The following is a 24,465-nucleotide window of genomic DNA, read 5'->3' on the forward strand; positions in this document are numbered from 1 at the left end:
TAGCAGAAGGTGGTAAAGCACTTACAATGGATACAGTAGTTTATTTGAATTAGAGTTCAATTGACAACATACATTACATATTCAATAAGTTAGCTAGAAATGCAATGTGGGATCTTTGTGATATTTTAAGGAAGGTGAAATGTCACGACGCACCATTTTCTCTTCATTTAGGATGACAGCTGGTCCAGAGTTGAGGGTGAGGACATTCCTTTCTGATATGCGCAAGTCAGACTGGGTCAAGAGACACAGCAGCTGCAGTCCAGTGCAATCAGGGGTTTACCTCCCGTTGGCATGAAGACATCTTCCATGTCATGCATTGGGGATCAACATCTGTTATGTTTCATTGCTAGATAATCTGCATGGCCTGGTAGGCAAGAATGTACTGCTCAGACAAGCTAGTGTGTCTTCAAACTGAATCCACTGACAAAGAAATGACGCAATAAGAGGCAAGATTTTTTGATGTTTTTTTTTAGTTGATGTTTATTAAAAGAATCTTTTTTACATAGTGTTAAATACAATTTCTATAAGGAAAAACAAATATTAACCGGAATTCAGATTATGAGGGTGAGAGCAGAGAAAGAAGGGGTGAAATCAACTTTCATGAATATGCCATCACCGTGACCCCTATAATATCTCATTGTATAATTACGATCAAATTCCATGCTACTGTCTGATGCAGTAAATCTTCAGTTCAGACAGGGGAACAGGGCAAAAGAGAGATGATCAAAAGTCAGTGTCCTGTACAGTAGCATTTCTGTGCAAATCCAGCAGGGAACCAGTTTCAGAGGAGTACTGTATGCTTGAGCCATATTTCAGCAGCTTGCTCAATCCCTACCTCAAAGACGATGAAAACCCGTTCACAAAACACCATTCTCTCTTATTTATTTTTTTAAATCCTCCTATCTCCCACCAGGATGGTCATGGTGCATTTCTGGTGAGTATGTCAGCAGAACAACCATCACCCAGAGGTGCAAAAGTGCCTGTAACAAAGAAATTGGTTACCGATATATTTAGTCAGTTATCCAGCATAATTTAGAACAAATACTTGAAAACTATTTAATTTGTGTACTGCTTTTTAGTTTGGATAGATACTTACCATATACAAAATAACAAAAACCCGGGCCATGGGGTAGCGTCTCAAGAAGATTCCTAATCTGATGCTGAAAGGACAAGACGTTTTCTGTTTATTGTTGTAGCAAGATATCTTATTGAGGTAAATTAATTTGTTTCTACTTGAAACAAATGATATGACGAGGACGAAATCCTGATAGCTCACCTAAAACGGTCAATGGTGCTGGCTGCCTTGCGTACTTTGCCATACACTCCTAGGCTGTCATGGTCATTGAAAAGGATTGGTGTGCTCCTCTGCCTTGCTCCTGCAACATCAACATAAGACAGACAAGAGACATAGCCCATCAGTCATGCCACCCAGAGAGGACTCAGTGAAATCATAACCAAGTCTCAGAATAGAAGAACCTATTAAATCAAACAAATCACTACTTCAAGTTAGCTGACCGGGCCGCCTTGTCATCTCTATCCACGTCACATCTCTGGCTCACCTGGCCCCTCCATGTTGGCCATGTTAATGGCCGCCGGCCCAGTCTGGCCTCCCTGAGCGTTCTTCAGCTGCTGTTCCATTCGCTCCATCTGGAACACCAGAGAGCTCTTCTCTGTGCCCAGAGCCTCCAGCATTGTCTGCTTCTGGATCAACGTCTCAGTAAGCTGGTGCAGCCGGCTCTCCAGCTCTACCTGGCTGCTACTGCTGAGAGCCTTGTTGGTCAACTGGTCTCACAAAGTAGAACAGGGAAGGGGGACAATAGAGGGAGGAAAATGAATCAGAAATTCTCACGCCACCTCTTTTAGGTTCGCAGCACTACCTTGTATTATTATTTTCATAAAAGGTAGAGTTGGAATGAGACATGTTGTTATAAATGAATAATGAATACAATAAACAGTTGATGACCAAATATTGTCATACTGTACATCAGAGTAGATTGACCGACCTGGTTCCTGAGTTTCTGAATGTCATCCTCCCTGTCCTTGATACGACTCTGGAGTGTGCTCTTGGCACGGTGTTGCTCTTCCTCTACATACTGCAGCTCCTATGACAAACAGGTTGAAACACACGTTGAACGTTCCAATTCTACCAGATATAGTGATGGCTGCCAGATGTAGGCCACTGGTGATTGATTTCTCCCATCTCACCTGTTTGTAGCGCTCCACCTCAGCTTCCACCTCTTGTTTGGCTCTGGTTTGTAAGGCCTGCTGCTCCTGCAGCTCCATCTGTTGCTCTCTCCACGTCTCTGCCTCTGTCAGGGCCTGGTTCTCCAAGTCCTTGGGAGAGAGGGCACAACATCTCACCCACAAAGCCTGAACACCCACATCACCAAGGTTTTCTTGAAATCAGAGCTCTGGTAGAACCGGATACACTCACCTGTATCTCTGCACGGAGTGTCTGAACTTGGCCCTGCAGTTTCTGGATCTCATCCCTCTGCAGCTCCTTCTCATGCCGCAGCTCCTCCAGCTCCAGAGCACTTGTCCCACCCCCCTCCAGGACCTCCAGACCAGACCCCTCCTTCAGACTGCTGATCAGCTTCTCTTTGGACTGGAAAGTGTATGCACAGACACACAGAATGGTTGAAAATTAAACTGTGCCAAAGTCAATAATGACATTGAGCAAATATTTTAATCCGTCAGGATTAATTCATTGAGAATAAAGAAATTCTACAGCTGAAGAGGGTTAATGATATTAGTGCATATGGAGCCGCGCTATATGATGTGTTACAATGTCACAGGTAAGATATAAATCAGAATGTTCCTCTGTTTCATACCTGTAGTATGCGAGAAGCCTTGTGTTTGTAGTCTTGTAACTCCTGCTTGGCAGTCTCAGCTGCAGCACGGGCACTCCTCATCTGCTGTTGGACGTCATCGGACTTGTGCTTGTCCTCAGCTGCCCGTCGTTCTGCTCCCATCACAGTCTCTGCCAATGTCTGCCTTTCTCCCTCTACCTTGGTTAGCCGAGCCGCAAACTCGCTCTGAGTGACCAGGCGATCAAAGAAAGCCATCACAAGTCTTTTATGCTTTAATAATTTTCCTTCACAAAGCAATGTATGAAATCACCATCTTCCATCTGATACACATACTGTATGCCATCATCAACGACTCATCTGACTGGTGAACAGAAGCAATTACATTTGTAACTAATACCACACTTGAGAGAGTGTGTGATAACCCACCTGCATCTGTCGGTAGTTGTCCTGTTCCCTCCTGAGGGCCATATCAGCCTCCCTCAGCCTCTCCTGTATCGTCTGTAGGGCTTGAGACTGCATGCTATTTCCCTCTGTGTGGTCATTGAGGATTCTGAACCAAAATGGGAAATACATTTCAGAAAACGTAATAATGACCGATGAAGCAGCAGCATAAACCCCAAAATAACAATCTGTCGAACCAAATTATTCATGGTAAAATACCTGGACCTCTCACACCGGGCCTCCTCCAGCGCAGAGCTTTGAGATTTCAGTAAATGATCTGCCTCATCAAGTCTGACCTTAAGAACAGCAAGCTGTCCGTCTTTAGCAAAGAGGGCTTCTGTGAGGTCATCAACCTGTGCCCTTAGATCCCTAGCCGCGCGGTCTGTGCGGGACTGATCCGAGTTCCATTTATCTGTGCGCAGTCGAGCCAGGTTCAATTCTGCAGGACAAGATCACAAATTACCATACAGTTAAAACCACCAAATGCTATGCATTTCTATAAGCTACCATTGTCACATGAGCAGTCATACACATCTCTGCCTCCCAGCTCAGCTCTTACCCTCCTGCATGTCTTTGGCTCTCTGGATGAGTGAAGCCATCTCCTGGTTGAGGGAGGTGACCTCACTGCGCAGCAGCTGGTTCTCCAGACGCAGGCTGGACATCACCTGGCTCTGCGGTTCCTCTGTGGGCATTGGCTCCTGTATGGTAGACTCCTGGGGAACAGCCAACCCAGAGTCAGAACTCTCAGGTGTGTCTAAGGGGAGAGAGGGAAGAATTTGAAAGAAAGACCTTTGTCAGAGATGGAGCAATTTAGTATGGTAGAGGAATGTGCATTTTAAGAAATAACTTCTCACTATACAAAAAATTACAAAAACTCTCCAGCATGAAATTGAAATGCAAACATCTGCAAAACAATGACGATCGTGTTATTGTGCCTTGAAGTCAAAACACAATGATCAGTTTTAGGGTTGTGCAATAAAAAGCGATACAGCTGATTATCATGATATTGTTATTATATTTTTTGGGGCGATTTGTTCCCTGAGTTATTATCAATAATGTATGGCATACATACTGTACAGACTACCAAGGTGGTACACACAACACAGTAAATATCAGTAAATATATGTAGAGTATTGCAATAGTAACCTATCGTGATACGTATTGTATCGTGAGACCCTTGCCAATACCCAGCCCTAATCAGTTTAAGTGTCTGTACCTTGGTTTTGGTCTTGGTCTTTAGCAGAGCCATCCTCTGATGTCTTGACACTGTGAGTGCTGGTGGACAGAGAGCTGAGGCTTGACGTCCGAGACATGCCTCGTGTGGAGGGGGGAGTGGAGGGGGCGGAGGGGACAGTGAGGGGAGCAGTAGAGGGAGCAGGTGGATTAGGGGGCCCCTCAGCAGAGCCCGACACTCTGAGTTGCTCTCGTCTTACATCCCTCCTCTCGCTTGCAGGCGGGTCTGAGCTGTTCAGGAAGTCAAAGAGAAGGTCGTCATCCACATCCTGTTGTTCGCTCTTCTTAGGCCTCACAAAGTTTGAAGATTGTTTGAGGGTGCTGGAGGAACTGCTGGCTGAACCCAGGGGAGTAGTGGAGACATTTGCTGAGCCAGCCAATAGGGTGCCTTTGGATTTCTTTATGTTGCCAGCAGCCGCAGTGATGAATGTCGATGCATTGTGAGAGGATGAGTATGTCTCTGGTGTGTCGGTCTTGTACCCACTGCTACTGTACTGAGAGGTGTCAGTTGAGTCTGCAGCATCAAAGGATGTGGAGAAGGATGATGTTCGACCCTGATTCTGGGTCAGAGTGGCAGCTCCCTGATCAACTTTATTCAGGAAATCTTCAGCTCCCCTTGCCAATTCGGCAAACCAAGACATTCTGCATCCTAATGCAAAAAAAAAAAAAAAAAACCTAAGTGTGCCACACTGCAGGATTACATAATTATTCTGACCTAAACTGAACTAAATATGAAAGGAATAATTCGAGCAAATAATCTAACAGCATGTGCAAAATGAGAACAATTGCCTGAATGACATACTAGGCGTTTCAATATCGTCATTAATTCCAGGAATTAGTCACAACCTTATGTTTACATTGCTTGCTCGGAAGGTAGATAGCACAACATATTACCCTGTAGGGAAAAGGCCAGCTGAGACCAAAATACAATAGCAACCACCGTTGAGGGTGTCTAAATTGGCTAAACCATACGTGTGGTTAGGTGTCAAGATAATTGTCGGTACAGTATTGGCAATTATGTCAAGATGAACAGGGAACATCAAGCAATCTAGCTGGCTACCTAGCATATTTAGCAGTGGCTAGCCAACTTACCGTTTAACAAGAGCGACGCCGACAATTAAATAAAAACTCAGACGAGTTATGAGTCAGGATTCTTCATAAACATGAAAGGGAAAGAATTGGGGTCAGACAGTGAGAATAGTCTATCATTATCTAGCTACTCATGGTGAGAAATAAAGGATCTTGTTCAAGATCTGCTTCATACGTGGACCAGGAAGGAACTCCAGCAAGGACCCCAAAACAGAGTGTCCTTTACTATGCCTGATACAAAATGAACCAGCAAGTGTGAATCTCCACCACACCCCCTTTTATTCGTTTTGAACCTCTCTGGTGCCATCAAATGTTTATAATATGTGGTGCTATTAAACCATCCCCCATTATTCAAAATGATTTCGCAGTTTGATTGCAGAATACATTGATAAACACATCCATTTCACTTAGTAACATATCAACAATAAAATGTATGGGAAGAACATAGGTACAAAACAATAGTACACCGAACATTTTAGCACCTTTACATTAATCCCCCATTCATCACCACTTCACCCAGACAAATGATCATATCACTATATCCTTGTCCTACTACAGAACATGTCAACTTTAGACTGGGGCATATTAAGAGTAGGACAGCATATGGAGGTTATTCATAGATTATCAATATGGGGATACAGTTCAACCAACAATTCTCTTAAGTGTTATGATGCAGGTAAGAGAGACAGAGACTGACACAACTGGTACGAAACAGTGCCTCTTTATTTTGCCGCACTCACTCCAAATTGTATATTTACATGGCATGCCACATCAATACAAGAACTGACTAAAGACACAATCGATAACACTTAGAATCTGCTCTGGGAAAGGGGGGGTTGGGTGCCAAGAAAAACAATAGTTAAAAGAAATAGAACAATAACCAAAATCGTCCAATAGATTCATTTTTATCATTTGTTTTGTACACTTAAAAAGTGACATTGTCCAGCAGGCAAATAATGGGCCAGCCCTGTGTCTGATTCTGATCCTCATCTTCTTATTTGAGGAAAGGGCGACCAGTTTCCAAGAGATGAATTGCAGGTAGTGATGCCCATGACTTTTAGGTCACAAAAGAAGTACGAAGAAATCCGATGTTGATGAGGGAGAACAGATTCAACTCCATTAAATTTCACAGTCCAATAATCTCAAAGTATCTCAACAATCTAAATCTTACAAGATAGTGTCCTTCTTCAAGGTAATAATCCACAAGAACTGTGTCCTTGCAAAAACAACAGGACACAAAAGGAGTGAACTTAAGATCTGAATGAGGGAAAAAGTTATATATATATAAAAACTTATAACTAAGAGAAAACACAATTCCCAGTACGATTTTTCACATAATAATAATAAAAAAAAAGAACCAAAAAAAGAACTGCTGGACAACTTTCTTCCAAGAGAGACCCTCAAAGAAAAAAACGTTGTCTTCTCTTAATCAATATTTTCTCTGTTTTAGGATTGACAGTCTCTTGCACACACACGCTCTCTCTCGCACACTTGCTCTCTCTCACGCACACGCATTCGCTCTCTCTCACACATGCACGCACGCACACACACACATATACACACACCCACACATGTAGCTGTTGCCTCAGGGGCCCTGGGGGCAATTGGCCAACACATGCACGGTGGTTCTGAATGAGGGTATGGGCCTTTAGATCAAACCCCTCCTTTTCTTATAATCCTCCAGGTTGAGTGACCTGCGAGGTGCACCGTCCTTCACAGGCAGGGCGTTGGAGCTTACCGAGAGAGACTTGGCTTCTACAACACAGGGAAGGAAAAATGAGTGCGTCACATTTTATAATTATAATGGTACAAACATGAGAAGTCTTGTCCAGATAATTGCACAAAATACATGATCAGGATATGATCGTACCAGCGTTAGGAACTTGTAGGTCGATCTTGACGTCAAAATCATGAACTTTAAATAGGTCTTCTGAGAGGTCACTGTTTGACTTAGTGACATCTTTGTCTTTGTGGCCAGGCAGTCCTTGTCCCTATCACAGATGAAGACAGAACAAACAAAAACAAAAACAATATTTAAATAAGAATGAAAAATAAGTTCATAAACATAAAGGTAATATCTCATATCTCTATATCTAAAGCTAATATCAATCTCTTACCAGTTTGTCAAATACTGCTTTATTGTCTGCATCTGATCCAGAGCCATACTTCTGGTTTAGGCGTGCGAGAATAGCTGCGTGTACTGAAGGGTCTCTGGCCTACGAAAACAGAATCACAAACCTCTAGACCAAATACCAATCACAAATGCTTCAGAATGACATTAATTGCTGATCAAAAAATTTAAAAGATATATCTGGAGTCTCTCACATTGGACACCATGGTGGGTTTGCACTGTCGTCGAGTGAATGGGTCCATTTGTTGGCCCTTAGCATTCTGCCCCTCAGCCTGAGAGAGAAGTCATAATTTCACACACCAAAACTCCATACAAAAACATCAATGCACCCCAAAGAGAAAGGTTTAAAGGGTGGAGGCTGAGTAACTTACGACAAGAGCCTTCTCAGATTCCACTATGTTCCAGCTTCGATTCCTCTGATTAATGTAGCTGGTAAGGGGAGAACGATTTAAGACAGAGACAGAAACACATAGAGCCAGAGGGGAATGTAGAAAGAGAGAAAAATGATTTCCATATAGAAAGAAAATTCAAAAGACCATCCATCTTTTACCATGGAATTCAAAAACACAAATATTGCTTTTAGAGATACTCTGAAGATAATTCTAAAGATAGATATTCACTGATGTAAACTCAAACATATGTAAACTCAAACATAAAGCTTTGGACAAATCGCCTTTGCGTACCTGATGGCAGAGATGCTTTTGGTCCTCTGCCGATCCAGTGCTTCTGCCCTTTCCTCTAGGTTATTCAACTCATCCTGGATCACTTTGACCTTATCACCATCTCCACTCTCCTCTGCCATGGCCTGCAGACCAACACAAAAGCATACATGCAAACACATTTATGATACATACAATAGTACATGCATAAACACACACAAACAGCGATGTGGAACACTTTAACAATACACATGTAAAACTACAATAGTTATTTTAGCTACCTTATCTTTGAGGAGTGATGTTTTCTTCATGGCATAATTGGGGGGTGCCTTTCGGAATCTGTCTTTCTCCTTCACGATCTGTGATGGAACAAACAAAAAGGTCATTATAACGTATATTCAATTATCATATTTATCCATAACATACTTTAAAAAAGAAAAATATGATGCCAGAAAAAAGCCTGCATTGACAAGATATAAAGACTCACGTCCTCAATGTCCTTATCGTTGAACTTGTAGTTCACTGCCTCTTTGATGGACTGCTCCTTTTTGGTGATTTCGTCCAGAGTTGGGACTTGCATCGAAGCAATGATCATCTGAGGAAAGGCATATCAGCACTGGCTTATTCAAGGGGACACTACCCCAGGGCCTAACATATTGCTGCTTCTCCATGTTTACAGTTCTCCTTACACCACCAACAACATTGATCAATTCTTGCATGTTAGTCAATGGTTTGTTGAAATAAAACTGGTCACCTAACAAATGTTAAAGTGCCATTGCTCCATTATTAACTCACCGCTTCTTTCCACTTCATGAACTCGTGTTCTGTGAATTCCTGATTGGACACAAACTCGAGTCTGAAGACCCGGGTATCATTGCCATGTCTGAGGGAGAGATAGGTACAACAGTCACTGACTTGATTGAAAAGGGTCGTGACAGTGGCAGAAAAGAGTGAAATGTAGTTGAAATTGAATTCATACCTCAACTGTAGACCTTTGTTTGTCCTTGTTGGCCCCAACTGATAAACCTTTGCCGTTTCTACCACATCCACGATTTCAGCGACCTGGTAAGAGGGAAATACATGAAATACAAAATCATTCAACACAACTGAATGTCAAAGACAAAATGGGCCACAAAATAATTCCCAACGAACAGACCCCTAAGTTAAGTGGGAATGACTGCTTAAGTGATGCTATGGGGTCTTCGCGACAACGTCTACAATTTTTAAACCTCTCGTTTTGGGCCCGGATGGTCAACATATAGTTCTTACAAATATAATCTATGGAATCCACGCACAAGCACCAGACACAGACTGCAGGGCACGTGACAGGGACCCATTGTCACTCATAAAGGCTACTTTTTTAACTATAGGCTGAAATTATACAAACCATCCATAGTATCTCTTTAATAAATGCTTCTTACCCTGTAAACTGGTTTGCTACTACTGTTCCCGATCCCTATTCGCACAAAGCATCCAGTCACAGTCTTGGCGAAGAAGGGCATGTGGCACCAGCGCTCCAGCTTATGTCGGGACAGACGAATCCGGTTGAGTTCATCCGGTAGTGAAACCGGCTGGGACTTTGGTGGAGTCTCCTCTTTCCTATAACACAACAAAGTAACAAAACATTTAAAGGTCGGCCATTGGTTAGTTCTGCAGCAATGTTTCAAATAATCACAAATAAACAATATGGTACATTAGTGTGGAGACCTCAATGCCCCAAATCACACTTATCAATGCAGTGCTTTATTGACCAAGTGCTGCTAGTCAGAGTGATCTCCAGCTGACAGATACTCACTCTTCATCCTCATCATAAGATGATGAGCGTGAACTGCGATCACTCTTTACAGATGATTTGTCATCATCCTCCTCTTCCTCCTCCTCGTCGTCTGAGTAAACCTCGCTGGTCTTCAGGGGTTGCCGTTTGGCCAGGAGCTCTGCTGTTCTCAGAGAAAAGGTACAATGTGATCAATACAATTCATTGAGTATGTGCATCAGACGATAGGCATATAAACGAGAATACAGAAGTGTACCAACCTGTTCTGTTTTTCTTTTTCTCTCGTTCTGCTTTCAGTTCCTCCATGGCCTGGGACTTCTTGTCAAGCTTTTCATCACGTTTGGATCTTCTCTCCTTGTTATGAGACATAACCTGGAGGAGAAGGGGAGTAGGTGAGACAGACTACAAAACACATCTACAGGAGTAGTATCAATCCTATGTAATTCCACAAGTGCTTTACAAAATAACAAATGTGTATCTAGTATGCTGTTTACAAGAAAAGTCATATATATTTTCATGCTACTAGTGCAGCCCCATGATCCACAATAAAGTAACTCACCACTTGTGCATCCGGATGAACCTGAGATTGCTTTCTTTTCTCCTGTTCTTCCTCCTGTTTCTTTTTCTTCTCCTCTTTTTCTTTCTTCTTTGCAGTCTTCAGTTTCTTCTTAATTTCAAATCTGACAAATTGAGTGAAAAAGAGGTTCTCTAATATGATATTTATCACTCTAAAGATAAATAAGAATTCAAATCACCTACCACAGACAACTGGCAGCATACCCGTGTAAAAAACAAAAAAGGCAATGGAGAAGCCACAGAAAATATGTAAACACATGGTTGCATTGACATTAACACTGAGTGAATCAGTTGCATCCTTTTATTTAAAAAAAACTAAAAAAAACATGGCTGGTAGAGCATTGGCATTACTGACCCAGCTACTGTTATGCAGCAATAGGTCTTGCTCTCACCTCCTCTTCAGCACCTCCCTCTTCTCAATTCTGTTGAACAGCTCCTGCTCCCTCTCCTTCTCTGTCATCTGCTCCAGGCGAGCCCTGTCCTCCTCATCGCCCATCAGGTCATCACCATAACCATCCCGGAACACGTCATCCTCTGAAGAGGAGTCTGAGTCTGAGCTGGAAGACGAACTGTTGCTTTCCGAATCGGACACTTCACCTAGCGGATGAGCAAATTGGATGGAGTCCACATTAATAGGCGCACGACAGTCAAATCAAACATTTGCCCCAAGATGCATTGCTACATCACTGAGGTACCAGAAGCAGCAACCCTCTTTTGATCTATAGACAAACGTACCCTCCTCTGGGGCGGAGCTCTCAGCAGAACTGTCTCCATTGGAGCTGCCAGACGACGCTGCTTTATTCACCCTCTTCTTCGCCGTACTCTTCTTCTCTGTTCCTTTCCCTTGCTTAACCTTCTTCTTGACTTTAGTGCCGCCAACCGTCCACTAAGAGAACAAAACAAAGACAAAAAATAACCATTGTTATGTAGGGAATAAATGATTATGCTTGGAATAATAGAATAACATAATAATAGGGAAGGTGTTTCTGTGGCATAGCCTACCTCATCATCACTGTCAGAGGTCTCAGAGTCTGATGAGGCTGCTGGCTTACTGACTGGCTCCTCTTGCTCGTCTGAATCCACCCGCTTTCTCTTGGCCAACGACAGAAGCTCCTGAATGGGGTGAGAAAGAAAGAAGAGACGTTTGAGTGTGCCTGAAATCACAGTGATTGCAATTTGGACAGTTCTTATACCCAAATAAATACAAAAGTGTCAGATCCTGTGACAACATGAACATAATGCAGTTAGTAATAGATCAGATATCCTGATAGATGCATGGCTTTCTCTGAGGGAAACTGTATGTATAACATCAGACATTTTAGAAGCTGCAGCAGACACAAGTAACCTCAATAACGCTAACTGACTTGGCTGACTATTGACAGCTTACAAGCTCACTCAATGTTGTGGTCAAATCGGCAAGCAATTAATTAAATATTAATTTCTGGTGCTGTATTATTGCCATAACATTGTTGGACATCGTGGTGTACGGTAGTTGTTACATGTCACCAGAGATCCAGGGTGTCAATCAATGTCAGAATGTATGCGTATTTGTCTTTAAATATCAAACAAATCAACGTGAAACTTAAATCATCACCAACACAAACGACGACAACAAGATGACGGAGTTAGCTAGCTCGACTGTAATCTCACAAGGTATTCAATCTAGCAAAGAACGATTAGCAGGAAGGCTAGTTTAGCAAGCTGCTGTAAAAAAAAAAAAAAAAAAAAAAATCACACTGCACGCTGTACTCCCACTAGAAATCTGTTCCAAATCGATAGGCTACAGATAGCTAGCAAGTTCTAGTTGTGCAAACAGGCAGTTTTACAACTCACTCATAAACCATAACATTAGGTCCAGTCAGCTTGCTAGCTGTTGTTTTGTCAACACCAAAATAGAACTTTAGCTGCACCCATGACGTCATTCAGCAGATAACGTTCTAAATCCACTACAAGCCCACTGCATTCTTTAATAACTATCAGCTATCACAACGATGTCAACTACTGATATCATGCAGTGCAGCTACAACAATATGTATGTGGCTACCGTATCATAATACAACCAATAAGTCGTCAGGCCTATGGCGCGGTGATTTCCTCCAAACTCAAGGCATAGCCAACAAGCTACCTACAGGGTCAGTCTAATTGCGGAAATTAAATGGACCGTACCAGTTATGAAACGTCGTAGCTAGCTTCATCCTATCAAGCCAAAGTTTCTCGTTCATAAATTGCATTTACCCTCTTATCACAACACCATCTATGAGAAATACATTTAGACATCAGAACCGACATAGTATGTATTATATCGTCAGACGTTAACTGGAATGTTTTCATTCCAGGGGCTAGTCAGACCCCTTACATTCGCTAGCTACCGAGCGAGCTCAGAGGCGGCGTAAGCCTACCACCACTGTCCGCACAGTGTTGTTGACAACCCAGCAAGCAACACATATGGTGAAATCAATCAAGTTGCAACCTTACCTGATCTAAATTATCGTCACTGGCGCTGTCTTCAGAGTCAGAATCTATAACGACTCGACCTTTCCGCTTCTTTACATTCACCATGGTTAGCTAGCTGGCTAGCTACCTCTGTCTGTCGTCTGTGTGTTTGTTGAACACGAGCGAAACGGCGGTAGATGGCTCTGCAGTCGGACCCAACACAAAGCCAAAAGCACCTCGGTATCACTGAGCATGCGCCCAACTAATAAGGCTTGTCAAAAATTACTTATTTGACCAGCTCAAGTATAATCTTAATCATCTATCATAATGACATCGCTGTATTGTTATAATGGTCAGTTATTTATGATTACTCTTTGAGAAGACCTAATTCTCATTAAAATAAAATCAGTGTACATTTTAGTAGAGTACCAACAAAAGGAACGGAGTACTCGACGATGTTTCCAGACGGTTTTCATCGGGACGGACCCCAACCTTGTCAAAAATGTTCCGCGATATCTCATAACTAAAATCTCTAACTAAACTGCTATTCGGTTGATGGTGCGAAGGATAAAAAATAAATGTCAACTTATTTGAGTTATGGATACACTGTGTGCCGTATAGCTCATCCTCAGTATTCGGGAAGATAGCAAGAATTGTAAGATACAAGCCACTAGCCAATCTTGGTTGCTACCGGTAAGTATGTGAGAGATCCTGTCATGATGAGCTGTAAAGTTTAATTGATATAATTTATTCTGTGACCGACTAATATGTTATGGAAATAGCTATACATGTATCTGACCTGCATTTAGCTAACAATATCCCTTGCCCAACAGTGATAGATGGTAAGATCAGCCTTTCCTATGGCTTTATCAAGGACCACAAATGTAATTTCAGTGAGATTGTTGGGCTCCATTTACAACCGTTACCTCTTGGCCCCCGCGGCCCCTCACTTGTCTGTGCCATGGAGGACTGTGGCCCAGCAAAAGTACAGACGGCCAGGCCAGCCCAAGGACAACACCCCACCATGGAAAAAGATCAAATTCGACTTCACAAAAGGTGTGGAGGGGATACGGAAGCATTTTTCCCTCGTGAAAAAAGAATTTTTGGAGTGCTTGACAGGGCCAGAGGGCCGGACACTCGAAGAGCACATACAGGAGCAAACCAGAGTGATATGGGAGTTCAGAGGGCCAGAGAGCCTGGAGCACTGGGCAGTTTCCTCAGACCACGAGATAGGTGGCCGGAGTGAAGCTTACATTAAGCTGGGCAGAAACAATACGACATGTCTTCTTTATGGTACTCTCTGCTCCGAACCTCCAAGGGATGGAGAGACACGCTACAGTGGCTACTGTACATTGCGCTCCAAACAGTCTCTGGTGGGTGATATTGACTGTCAGTGAATGGTCATTACACATTGAGTATTCCTGGCCTTGTTGTCATTCAAGATAAGTGTTCATATTTGCATGTTGTCTCAAAACATTATTATCTTTCTAGGTTTCATTTGATAGGAAAAAACACCACGACTGGTCCAGCTTCAACAGCCTCCATCTACGTATCCGTGGTGATGGGCGGCCATGGATGATAAATGTTGGATCTGAGACGTACTTCTCTCACCAGAAGGATGACATGTACAGTTACTTCCTGTATACAAGGGGTGGACCTTACTGGCAAGATGTTAAGGTAGCTTTCTGAAAGCATCAGTGTGGTTGTTTTTGAGAAGTAGAAGTCATTAAGCTGTCTCCCAATATGTTGGTTTGTCTTCATTTGAGCAATTGACTGTATTGTAAAGTTTGCTCCACAGAAAATCTACAATTTATATTGTCTGCAGTCACTGTGTAATCTGGTTTAGTGTGGTCCTGAAATCTTTTGGTGCAAGACTAAGATCTGGTTACTCTCTACAGATTCCATTCTCCAAATTCTTCCTCGCAAATCGTGGGAGAATACAAGATGATCAGCATCCTCTCTGGTTGGACAAGGTATATGAGCACAAGTACACTAGAATCGATTACTAGTCAATGTATTTATATATGTTTTTAGGACATTTCAGCTTTATTGGGATTGACAGGAGGGGTGAGAGAGGAAGGAATGACATGCAAGATATGTCGAGGGTCAGAATCGAACCAGGAACCTTGCGATTATGTGGTATGCACATTAGTGTGCTATGCTGCTAAGCACCCCACAATGTATTTCTGAATGTATATGATACTACTCAGGACTGGGGAAGGTTTACCATTATATTGTACTTGCTTTTATGTTCCCTCACTTTGTCGGCTTCTGTGTTTTTAGGTTAACACAATTGGAATGACCTTGGGTGACAAAGCGGATGGTCCATTTCAACTAGAGATAGATTTTATTGCTGTGTGTAATGATCGCGCACACACAGAAGAGTTTGCTTATGAAGTGTACAAGCGGAACCCAGAGGTCTGAGGACAGCAAGCAGTAGCCTCCCAAAGAAACATTACTGAGGAAATGCCATTTTTACTACAGTATTCACACCAAGTAAAACAAAACAGTATTTATTGTAAGAAATAATCACACATGAATTACAGATGACCAAACTGTACAGAATATTTCAGAACTCATCCAAATCCTTGCTCTATACTACAAATGAAAATACTGTACATTAAATGAAACATGTTAATACTGTACATCATGCATCTATTAATGTATTATTATTTTTTTACCAAGTGAACTCTAATGATCATGAGACATATTCAAACAGAACATTTAACAAAGATACTTGTAAGTCAATTTGACTATTGTTTGTCAAAGGATATAAACTTAAGTATAAGGACTGAAATAACAGGGTTAATAGACATACAAATATGTTTAGAATAATCAGGTCATGACAAGACCTCTCCTGGCTCCAAGCATCTTCTCTTTTTTCTGCTTCCTGCCGTCAGTGTGTTTTGTTCTGCGTTCCTCCCTGTAAAAGAAGCATTATGGAAATATTTACTATACAAATCACCAAACGAGACTTTCTTCAGGGGAGTTGACATTGGTGCTTGATATAGGAAAACTATTAATTGTTGAAGCCTGCTATTCAAAGAGAAATTGACAAGTAGTTGAGAACTGATTTCTCCTTGCACTTTTTCAAATTATGATTTTTTCCATATAGAGTAGACAGACCTTGTTGGAACTTGGTGTTGTTTGTAATTCATCTGATGTGACTGAGTGGTCTGAGAATTGCTTTCTGCTGTGTTTTCTTTGGTCTCTGCAAACGGCTTCAGCTTTCCTATCAAGGTGTAAACCACAAACAGTAGGGGTCAACTTGAAGTTCTGCTTTTAAAATGACAGAATTCAGATGGTAACATATCTTACCCTTGTGAGGCTTGTAGGCAAGGGGCCGAGAGAGACTAGCCTTCAGATCAAAGAGTGGTTTCGTATTTGTTCCAGGGGTGTTTGAAATACTTGTATTCCCATTGAAGACAAACGTTCCTTTGGAATTCAAATGAAAACCGTCATTACAAGGATAGTTCACTCAAATTCCAAAATCAAACAAATAAGCAACAAAACTAAAAACTAAAATGAAAATAAAGTCAATGGTTAGTGATTGTGGCTAGATAAACAGAACCATTGGTGGGATGTTACCTGGAGTCTTTGTGGTTGAGACGGCAGATGTCTTCTTAATGTCAGGCTTCCCAGCAACGTTAGTCTCTTTTCCAGGTGTGATGCGATCTACACGGGTTGACAGGCGTGCTGGCGTTTTCACCAAGGACCGCTTGTGCTCATTATCCTGTGTAGCTTGAGAGAACCTGCACCCAAACCAACACTAGTTGTACACTGTAGTTTCATTACAAGAAATGTCCATACAAGTGGATATGTACAGAAATTAAAAATAAATAAATAAATAAAGTAATTCTTCCTTCTTCTAGCATTGTGACTGCCAATAGCCCCTAGTCCTACCATAGATTACTTTTTCTTATGATGACTGATGGCTAGATGATTCACTTACTTAAACAAATGTATTTGTTGTAAGTCACTTTGGATAAAGGCGTCTGCTAAACGCCGTAAATGTAAATGAAACCTGAGCTGAAGCAGTTTGTTAATTGTATTGTTATAACATGAAGATGTGTGAAAAAGCATCAGGAAAAAAAAGTCCTGAGTGGCATATCTGCACCTTTGAGGAAAATGTAATATACCATGTCAACATCAGTGCAAATAAAAAAAGTTGCATAGTGCTTGGGACCAGACTGAGAAAACAATGGTTGATGTCTCACCGAACATTGATCCTGCGAGTGGAGAGGACAGTGGGTCTGAATGAGACATTGTCCTTCTGGGTAGGCTTGCTGGCCGAGAGCTGGGTATGTCTGCGTTTGTCTGTAGCAGGTCTCTTCTCCACAGGTGCAGGACTGAACAGGGAGGTACGGCTCAGGTTTGACTTCTGCAGAGCACACAAACAAATGGATCATCATGCCAACAAAGATCTTTTGATGTCAGATCACCCTCACAGTAGTTTAGTTTCTATTATTCGATTAATAGCATGAATTCACAACTACATGCTTTACTACTCTGAGCAAAAAAAAAAGTTTAACGTGCAACTTACTGCTTGAGTTTCTCCTGCAGCTGGTTTCATGATGGTCTTTTCTGAAAGCAACTGTGAAGAAAGACGTTATCTACAAGTAGAGTACGCATTTCATTCAGTACTTCATTGAATACCCTCTTTTCTAATAAATGGCATCTTAAACACATTTGTACAGTTCATTACCTTCAACTCCTTCACTGAATTTCGGTACATATCCACTTGTTTGGTCCTCCTTTGGACGTATGAATCAAGGGACTCCATCTTGTTAAAGTGCGCCTCATGGAGTTTTTTGAAGTCTAATATTGAGAGAAAGTGTTACTATTTCCCAGATTATTCTAGGACTATGGTACAATGGTGATAAATTGGAACCAAGCTGTCTCTGACAACACAGACAGATTTGAGAGCTCAATAAGGGGAGAGAGTGTGCAAAATCACATCTTAATTGTGATCCAGAGAATGACTAATGTTTTTCAGGTTTGAGGTGTGCACATCATCATTCAGACTCACTTGGTGTGGTAGGCCTCAGCATAGGTTTAGTCCTCTTCAGAAGCCCCTCGTGTCGAGGAATTTTGCCTGCTTTCACCAACTTCTGTTCTCCTCCTACACAGTGTGTGTGCATGGTGACAGTCACAATTAACGAAGACCGTAGACAATTTTTTCCCCCTAGAGCTTAATTTTGGAGGGACACACCTACTTAAAATGAGCTACACACGAAATCTGTCTCCCTGTGACCATGAGTGGAAATTGCAATTAGAATGAGTTGTTTACACTAGCCATTGGTATTAGCCAGCTTCATTCACAAAATCGGTTATCCATACCATCAAAATAAGATCATGTCAAGTGAACAGGTAATAATAAATATTTGCTATGGATAGTTTTGATTTGCCTTCTATCTATAACTAGATAGATTTTTCAAGGCCATTATTTTTTTATTTAACCTTTATTTTAGTCCCAGGGAGTCCCATTGTGATCAATGACTATTTTACAAGGGAGCCCTGCACACACACAGTTTACAACCATACATAATACAAATACAAAATCACAACATAAAACACAATCAAGAAAAACAAACATTTTTCTCAATTAAAACTTTAAACTGCCCGAGCGGCACCATATTATATACTGTAGTACAAAAAAATTTAGTGAAGCTCCTCCATAAAAACAAAACAAAAACACATATCACTAAGACCAACCTTTCTCGCATGCAACCGAGACTCCATCTTTGTGGTCAGGTTGGGCTTCAGGATTGGTTTCCTTGGACCCCTCAGCTGCCACAGCCATTCCAGAATTCTCAACTTCAGACAGCCTCCTCCTCTTGGCACCCCCAGAGCCAATGCTGGGTTCAGCCTCCTTGTCAATATGAAGAAAAAAAAAAAGAATAATAATAAAAAACACCTTGATGGACAGTTACATTGCAGGACAAAATTCTGGGTAGCCCATTCTCACATGAGCAAAAGGAGCTAAACCTTTACAGAAAGGGCGTGTATACCTCAGCTGGCCTGTCCGACAATTCAGGGTCACATTCTGCCTCAGCATCTCCAGAACGCTTCCTCTTTGTCTTATGCCCTTTACCGCGACGTTTGGTCACAAACACAGGACGTTTAGGTTCTGGCTCATCTGCATTATTATTATCATGCGAACCAATATCCTCATCCTCAGGTTCCTGAAAAACACAATTGCAAAGTTAGATACTACTGACCTTAACGATCATGCCGTTAGCTGGATTTATGTGAGAGTAGTATATTTGCCATTCGAATTTTAATAGTTATTAATCTGGCCATCTAGTTACTTGGTTAAGCTAAGCTACAAAACAATAGCTAGCCAAGTTACCTGTATAACTGCAAGACCTTCCTGCTGTTGGTAGTGCTCCTTCAGCGCTTTCAGAAGCTTGTCAGCCTGTGTTTAAAACAAGAAATTAACACGGGTGCAACAACATGGTAGAGCAAACAAGTTACTAGAGCAAGCTGGTCCATTGGAAAAACGTGATACATAATGTTACACACACACACTCACCCATTTGCACTCTCAAGAAAACGATACTTGTCTAACATACACAACTTACTTCGCATCTGCATGGACATTAGCTAGCTAGCTGCTGGCTAAGCTAGTTTAACAAAGAAGCATGCGAATTTACCTTTATGTTTGCTTTAAGCCCAACCTCTTTAGCCAAACGTTGTAATTCGGCATACTTCATTGAGTCCAAGTCCATCTTTAATCAGGTAACTATTGTTTTTTTTTTTCAGCTCGCTTTTTAGCTAGCTACACTCAAACCCGTTTCGCTGACCGCTGTTTATTATTTAGTTTCAGTTATCGCGCCTGACGGTTACGAATGTCGCGTTTCAAAAAGAGGGAGCCAACCAGAATCCAACATCCGTGTTTGAGCCATTTGATTGGCTTGTTTATGTATATAGGAAGTATCTCGTAACCTATCAAAACCGAGTTGGTTGGTTCCGCCTACTTTCCACGGTCGGTGCCGGACCTCACGAGGGATTTGTGAGCCAAAACAAAAGAGCGTGTGCATACTTGTTCTGTTGTTACTACGAAGAAAATGTGAACGAGAAAAGCGATTCATTTCTTGATCTAAAGATGGCAATGGAGGCTGTAAACCAAAAACGTGTTTATGAGAATGCGATGACTCTTCATTGTGGACAATGCAACACTGTGTGGAGTGACTCCCTTGGAATTTGTGGAGAAGCCTTAGACTCTGTAATCTGTTTCAGTAAGTTACTTTCTTTTGTTTAAAAATACATTATTAGTAGTATTTTGTGTTATGTTAAGGTAAGACAGTGGAACTTGCTGATTGACTGGGCATTTTATGTCATATTCTTCGAGAATCAATGGGGTAGCCTACATGTAAATGAAATCATGAAATTAAATGATTATTGAACAGCACAACAAATCCCCTTCTGTTTAAAGTGAGCCCCCAAAATGTCAGTTTGGGCAAATTGAAAACGACACCCTTCGTGTTTCCAATTAACTCAGTGACCCATCTGCATACAAACATATGAAGGGCCTCATTGTAGCTGGAAAAGTGTGCACCATTAAATCTTGATGTGATCTCTTAGAGGTAACCCAAGATGTGATAGTCAAGGATGAGCTGGAGAGACTTGAGGGAAAAACGGCTAATGACTGGTATGTATGCATGACAAGCGCATTGTTTAGCTATGGATGTGCGTCTAGAGCATCTAGTACTAATCTCATTCTCCTTTGTTTCCCTCTAGTGTTTATAATGCTCTTCACTGCTCTGGTTGTCACTGTTCAGTTGGTATGGTCCTTCACTCAGCCCCACAGCATTTGGATTCCCTGCGTTCCCTCTTTCTCCTCCAGAAGGAAAACATGAATTGGTAAGTTCCAGACGCAAAGACATGTCAGTCAGTCAAAATAATGTGCCAGAAGTACAATTTGTGTTCCTTAAATCTATCAGTATATCTGCACGTTTCTTTTAAATCTGCCACTCATAGAAAGACGCAATGCTATCTGCTATCGCTGGGGAGGGTGTTCCAGCTAGTCAAGATTTAAAATTAATGTGCAGGTAAACTCTATACTGTACATAGATTTAAAAAGTAACATGCTGCCAAAATGTATTTGTTAAATATTCAATAATAGAATGCTATATTCACCCACCACCCCCCCTTCAGTTATATTTTCAGCAGTGCCTCTATGGTGATGGCATCGATGCTCAACTTTGAACTAAAACCCATTGGCAAAAGTATAAGTGAGGTAAGACCACTCTAATGGAGTTGACCCTGTCTGACCCTGTCAACTGTGGTGTGTTTGTTTGCCAAGTGTGTGTATGAGAGAGCAGAGCTGAACACAATTTGTTTGTTTTTCATTTTCTGTTGTAACATATGGACAAATAAAATAGCCATCTATTCTATTTCACCATGTTGCTTTGACCAATCCAGTTATGTAACATCAGTGATCCTTTCCATCTTGTGAAAATAGGACCGAAGTTCTTTTGTATCATTGAGCCAGGACTCATTTCATCTACATGCTCTACTGACAAACAGTATAGTACAGATGGTCTATAGCTTCTCAAACAAGAAACCTCAAAGCTCTGCAAAACAATCATGTTATTGAACTAATGTATGCCCTTCCAACTAATGGCTCTCCCGCTTCTGTTCTTCTTCCCACATAATTCTGAAATTCAAGCTAAGACAGAAGTTGGAAGCTCAACTTGAGCACCTGTCTATTATAGAGGGAAGACTAACTGGAAGCACCATCAGTGAAGAGAGCTGCAGATGATGATACTGTCTTGGGGCAGTTGTACATAAACAGCACTTTGTTCCTACAGTCTGTTACTGTGCTTCAAGGAATTATTTGTTTTATATTCTTAGATATTGTCAAAATATATGGAAAAATATTTTCAATAAACAGAGACCATTCATCTATGCAATTAGCACCATGCTGCTTTTTATTGCTGAATTTCTGATGCAGATTGTTCAGTTAATACAAAACCAGACAAGAGGCTCATAACAGCATGCCTAGTGCCTCCTTCAGGAGTGCATAGTTAAATCTAAACTTACAGTACATAGTCAAGTCATTCGGTCGTAAAGTTGATCAACATTGTACATTAAAGCAATTTTAGCCCCCCCCCCCCCAGCGCCCCCCTCCCTCCCTCACCTTAATGTAGAAATTACACATTTCATTTACAGATCTGATCCTACATGATTGCGAACCATATTATGCAATCTAGTCTGTGTCAGCATTGGTACAGTGCATTTTGGCTCTACTGGCATTGACTAGTTTTAACACCACATCCATCAAATGCAGAAACAGTAGCACAGTCTTACTTGTTGGGTTCTCAAAAAGGTTAACACATTACACATTTGCACAGTCTGATCATTGGAGGATTCTATATTCAACAAAGTTGGATTCCAAATAAGGTTTTCAACATAACATTTTGGGCCTGTATAATCAAAACAAGAGGGCTAGCTGGAACAACATGCTTAGTCAACAACCATCCAGTCATTTAGGCAATGTGATCTTATACTGTAAGATTCAATAGTAACATTTCCGTATCATTGTTCTATTAATCGACATTTAGTACAAAGTTGGATTATTGCATGCAATACAAATAATTTATTTATCTTAATCATGCATAATCTTTATCCACACATTCATCCTTGCTAAATTATGTTAACAAATTATATATCTATTATACCAACATTTCATAACATTGTAGAATACAGTATTGAAGACAGGATGACAATGAATGAATTCATGATAGGAAAGTGCTTTACATTATATATTTTGTCCAACCATGTCAGTGAGGTCAGGTGGGCCTCTGTGGGGGTGGCCATCAGATCAAAGAAGACAATAGTATGAAAGGATAAACACAATTGCTTTCAATTATAAAGATGTATCTATACTTGATCTATACTTGGATGATGTTGCAACATGTTCAAAGAATGTAGACATGAGAATCATTCAAATATTTCTCCTAAATTGAGAATGCTATGAATCTGCGTTGTGAATTGATTTGCCTGTTTGTTTGTTTTTTGTGCATATGGTGCTATTATGTCCTCATGGAAATTATGTCCTGTTCGGTGTTCATTCTGTATTCTAAAGCCAACAATACAATACACTTCCCTGTCAACAAAAGGTTTAATATACATAGCTACGAGTATGCAAAAAAAAAGTCATAGTGATACAAAAGATTAAATACCCTGGCGCTAAAAACATGCATAATTGTTATTACTTCTAAATCTCTAATCAAATACATTTTTATGGCTTACCTTTTATTAAATATACTCTTAAAAATAATGTTTTGCATTCTAAATAAACATAAAAATAATAATAATGAAAAAAAAAACTCCCCGTTAATAAGTAATACTACACTGGATATCTTTGCGTTACGTCTAATTCTACAGTGTTAATTAAGAACTACTCTAAATAGATATACAGGGGACACATCCATCATCATGTCTGAGACTTTTTCTTGCAGCGTATACCTTTGTTCAAGGCAGATTCAGAATGTGTTAATCTTATATCAAGACCTTCACCAATTGAATTGCCATTACTGATTAATTTAAAACATGATAATCCAGCTCTCTCACAAGTACACCTCTTGAGTAATTTCTTTGACACAACTAATCTTGGCGTAATGCCGTACAACATTATTCAAACAAATGCATTATTAGAACATGTTTCTTATAGATTTAAGAACCGTATCTATATTGTTTCTAATATAATTATTAACATTCATTGATGACACTAATGACATTGAAAACGGGGAGCTATTTATTAGACGCCAATTGAATTTCAAAATGTAACTCTTTCAAATTCAGGATATACTATACACTGGTCACTTGCAGAAATCTAGTCTCAGACTGATTGGAGAGTGATGATAGGCTTCTTCCCAGATTATTTTAGAAATCCATTTCACTATGATTACTTCAGTAAGCAAACATCACTACACCTTTCATGCACGGCTAGTTTTATAATGTTGGCACCCCGGCCCTGCTAAACAAGCTAATGCATATGAGACTATACAATTTTTAATGGAAGACGTTGGTGATTTTGTTGTTTTCAAACAACTCGTCACTTGTTTATACAATATACATATTTAGATCAACAACATGACAGGTAAGAGGATAAAGTATTGCACAAATCCCTAATGTTAAGTGTAGACCAAAACTGGTCTCACTTGAATTCAAAATGTGATGTAGGGCACAACATAATATAACCTTGTCTGGTTCTCTGTTAAGACTTGGGGAACTCCAAGACCGGGACTAGAATACTCTTTTCCGTCTTCGCTCGTTATGATATTGATAAAAACTAAATATTGCTACGGT

At 40.8% G+C, this 24,465-nt stretch overlaps 4 protein-coding genes across 7 annotated transcripts; 1 reads left to right on the plus strand and 3 right to left on the minus strand.

The window, feature by feature from the left end:
* Positions 1 to 471: 471 nt before the first annotated feature.
* golga5 (golgin A5) lies at positions 472 to 5,754 on the minus strand. 2 transcript variants are annotated; one of them, XM_083682880.1, is made up of 13 exons: positions 5,577 to 5,754; positions 4,468 to 5,133; positions 3,811 to 4,005; positions 3,471 to 3,690; positions 3,237 to 3,360; positions 2,832 to 3,035; positions 2,435 to 2,605; positions 2,206 to 2,334; positions 2,004 to 2,102; positions 1,560 to 1,782; positions 1,277 to 1,376; positions 1,097 to 1,160; positions 472 to 980 (listed from the first exon to the last, which is right to left on the minus strand). In XM_083682880.1, exons 2-13 carry the CDS (start codon positions 5,123 to 5,125, stop codon positions 900 to 902), a joined length of 2,268 nt encoding a protein of 755 aa, XP_083539006.1. In that variant the 5' UTR covers positions 5,126 to 5,133; positions 5,577 to 5,754; the 3' UTR covers positions 472 to 899. The 2 variants fall into 2 exon arrangements, with proteins under 2 accessions (XP_083539006.1, XP_083539007.1); XM_083682881.1 differs by lacking the exons at positions 472 to 980; positions 1,097 to 1,160 and having other exon boundaries at positions 1,283 to 1,376; positions 1,501 to 1,782.
* A 524-nt stretch (positions 5,755 to 6,278) lies between these two features.
* On the minus strand, positions 6,279 to 13,363 carry rtf1 (RTF1 homolog, Paf1/RNA polymerase II complex component). Its single transcript, XM_083683330.1, has 18 exons — positions 13,189 to 13,363; positions 11,716 to 11,826; positions 11,449 to 11,599; positions 11,106 to 11,310; positions 10,697 to 10,817; positions 10,398 to 10,509; positions 10,159 to 10,300; positions 9,785 to 9,962; positions 9,343 to 9,425; positions 9,159 to 9,246; positions 8,851 to 8,958; positions 8,645 to 8,722; positions 8,388 to 8,509; positions 8,076 to 8,133; positions 7,899 to 7,976; positions 7,691 to 7,789; positions 7,444 to 7,564; positions 6,279 to 7,328 (listed from the first exon to the last, which is right to left on the minus strand). The coding sequence occupies exons 1-18, from the start codon at positions 13,270 to 13,272 to the stop codon at positions 7,222 to 7,224; spliced, it is 2,046 nt and encodes a 681-aa protein (XP_083539456.1). The 5' UTR covers positions 13,273 to 13,363; the 3' UTR covers positions 6,279 to 7,221.
* A 275-nt stretch (positions 13,364 to 13,638) lies between these two features.
* ndufaf1 (NADH:ubiquinone oxidoreductase complex assembly factor 1) lies at positions 13,639 to 15,653 on the plus strand. 2 transcript variants are annotated; one of them, XM_083683415.1, is made up of 5 exons: positions 13,639 to 13,839; positions 13,980 to 14,519; positions 14,638 to 14,823; positions 15,045 to 15,119; positions 15,430 to 15,653. In XM_083683415.1, the coding sequence occupies exons 2-5, from the start codon at positions 13,986 to 13,988 to the stop codon at positions 15,568 to 15,570; spliced, it is 936 nt and encodes a 311-aa protein (XP_083539541.1). In that variant the 5' UTR covers positions 13,639 to 13,839; positions 13,980 to 13,985; the 3' UTR covers positions 15,571 to 15,653. The 2 variants fall into 2 exon arrangements, with proteins under 2 accessions (XP_083539541.1, XP_083539540.1); XM_083683414.1 differs by having other exon boundaries at positions 13,639 to 14,519.
* A 127-nt stretch (positions 15,654 to 15,780) lies between these two features.
* On the minus strand, positions 15,781 to 19,969 carry nusap1 (nucleolar and spindle associated protein 1). Of its 2 annotated transcripts, none has more exons than XM_083683413.1 (12): positions 19,803 to 19,969; positions 19,499 to 19,564; positions 19,158 to 19,331; positions 18,862 to 19,015; positions 18,176 to 18,268; positions 17,852 to 17,964; positions 17,690 to 17,740; positions 17,364 to 17,527; positions 16,735 to 16,898; positions 16,465 to 16,581; positions 16,273 to 16,378; positions 15,781 to 16,069 (listed from the first exon to the last, which is right to left on the minus strand). In XM_083683413.1, the coding sequence occupies exons 1-12, from the start codon at positions 19,875 to 19,877 to the stop codon at positions 15,982 to 15,984; spliced, it is 1,365 nt and encodes a 454-aa protein (XP_083539539.1). In that variant the 5' UTR covers positions 19,878 to 19,969; the 3' UTR covers positions 15,781 to 15,981. The 2 variants fall into 2 exon arrangements, with proteins under 2 accessions (XP_083539539.1, XP_083539538.1); XM_083683412.1 differs by having other exon boundaries at positions 18,862 to 19,018.
* Positions 19,970 to 24,465: the final 4,496 nt, after the last annotated feature.

Source organism: Argentina silus (genome assembly GCF_951799395.1).
Source record: "Argentina silus genome assembly, chromosome: 13".
Taxonomy (NCBI): Eukaryota; Metazoa; Chordata; class Actinopteri; order Argentiniformes; family Argentinidae; genus Argentina; species Argentina silus.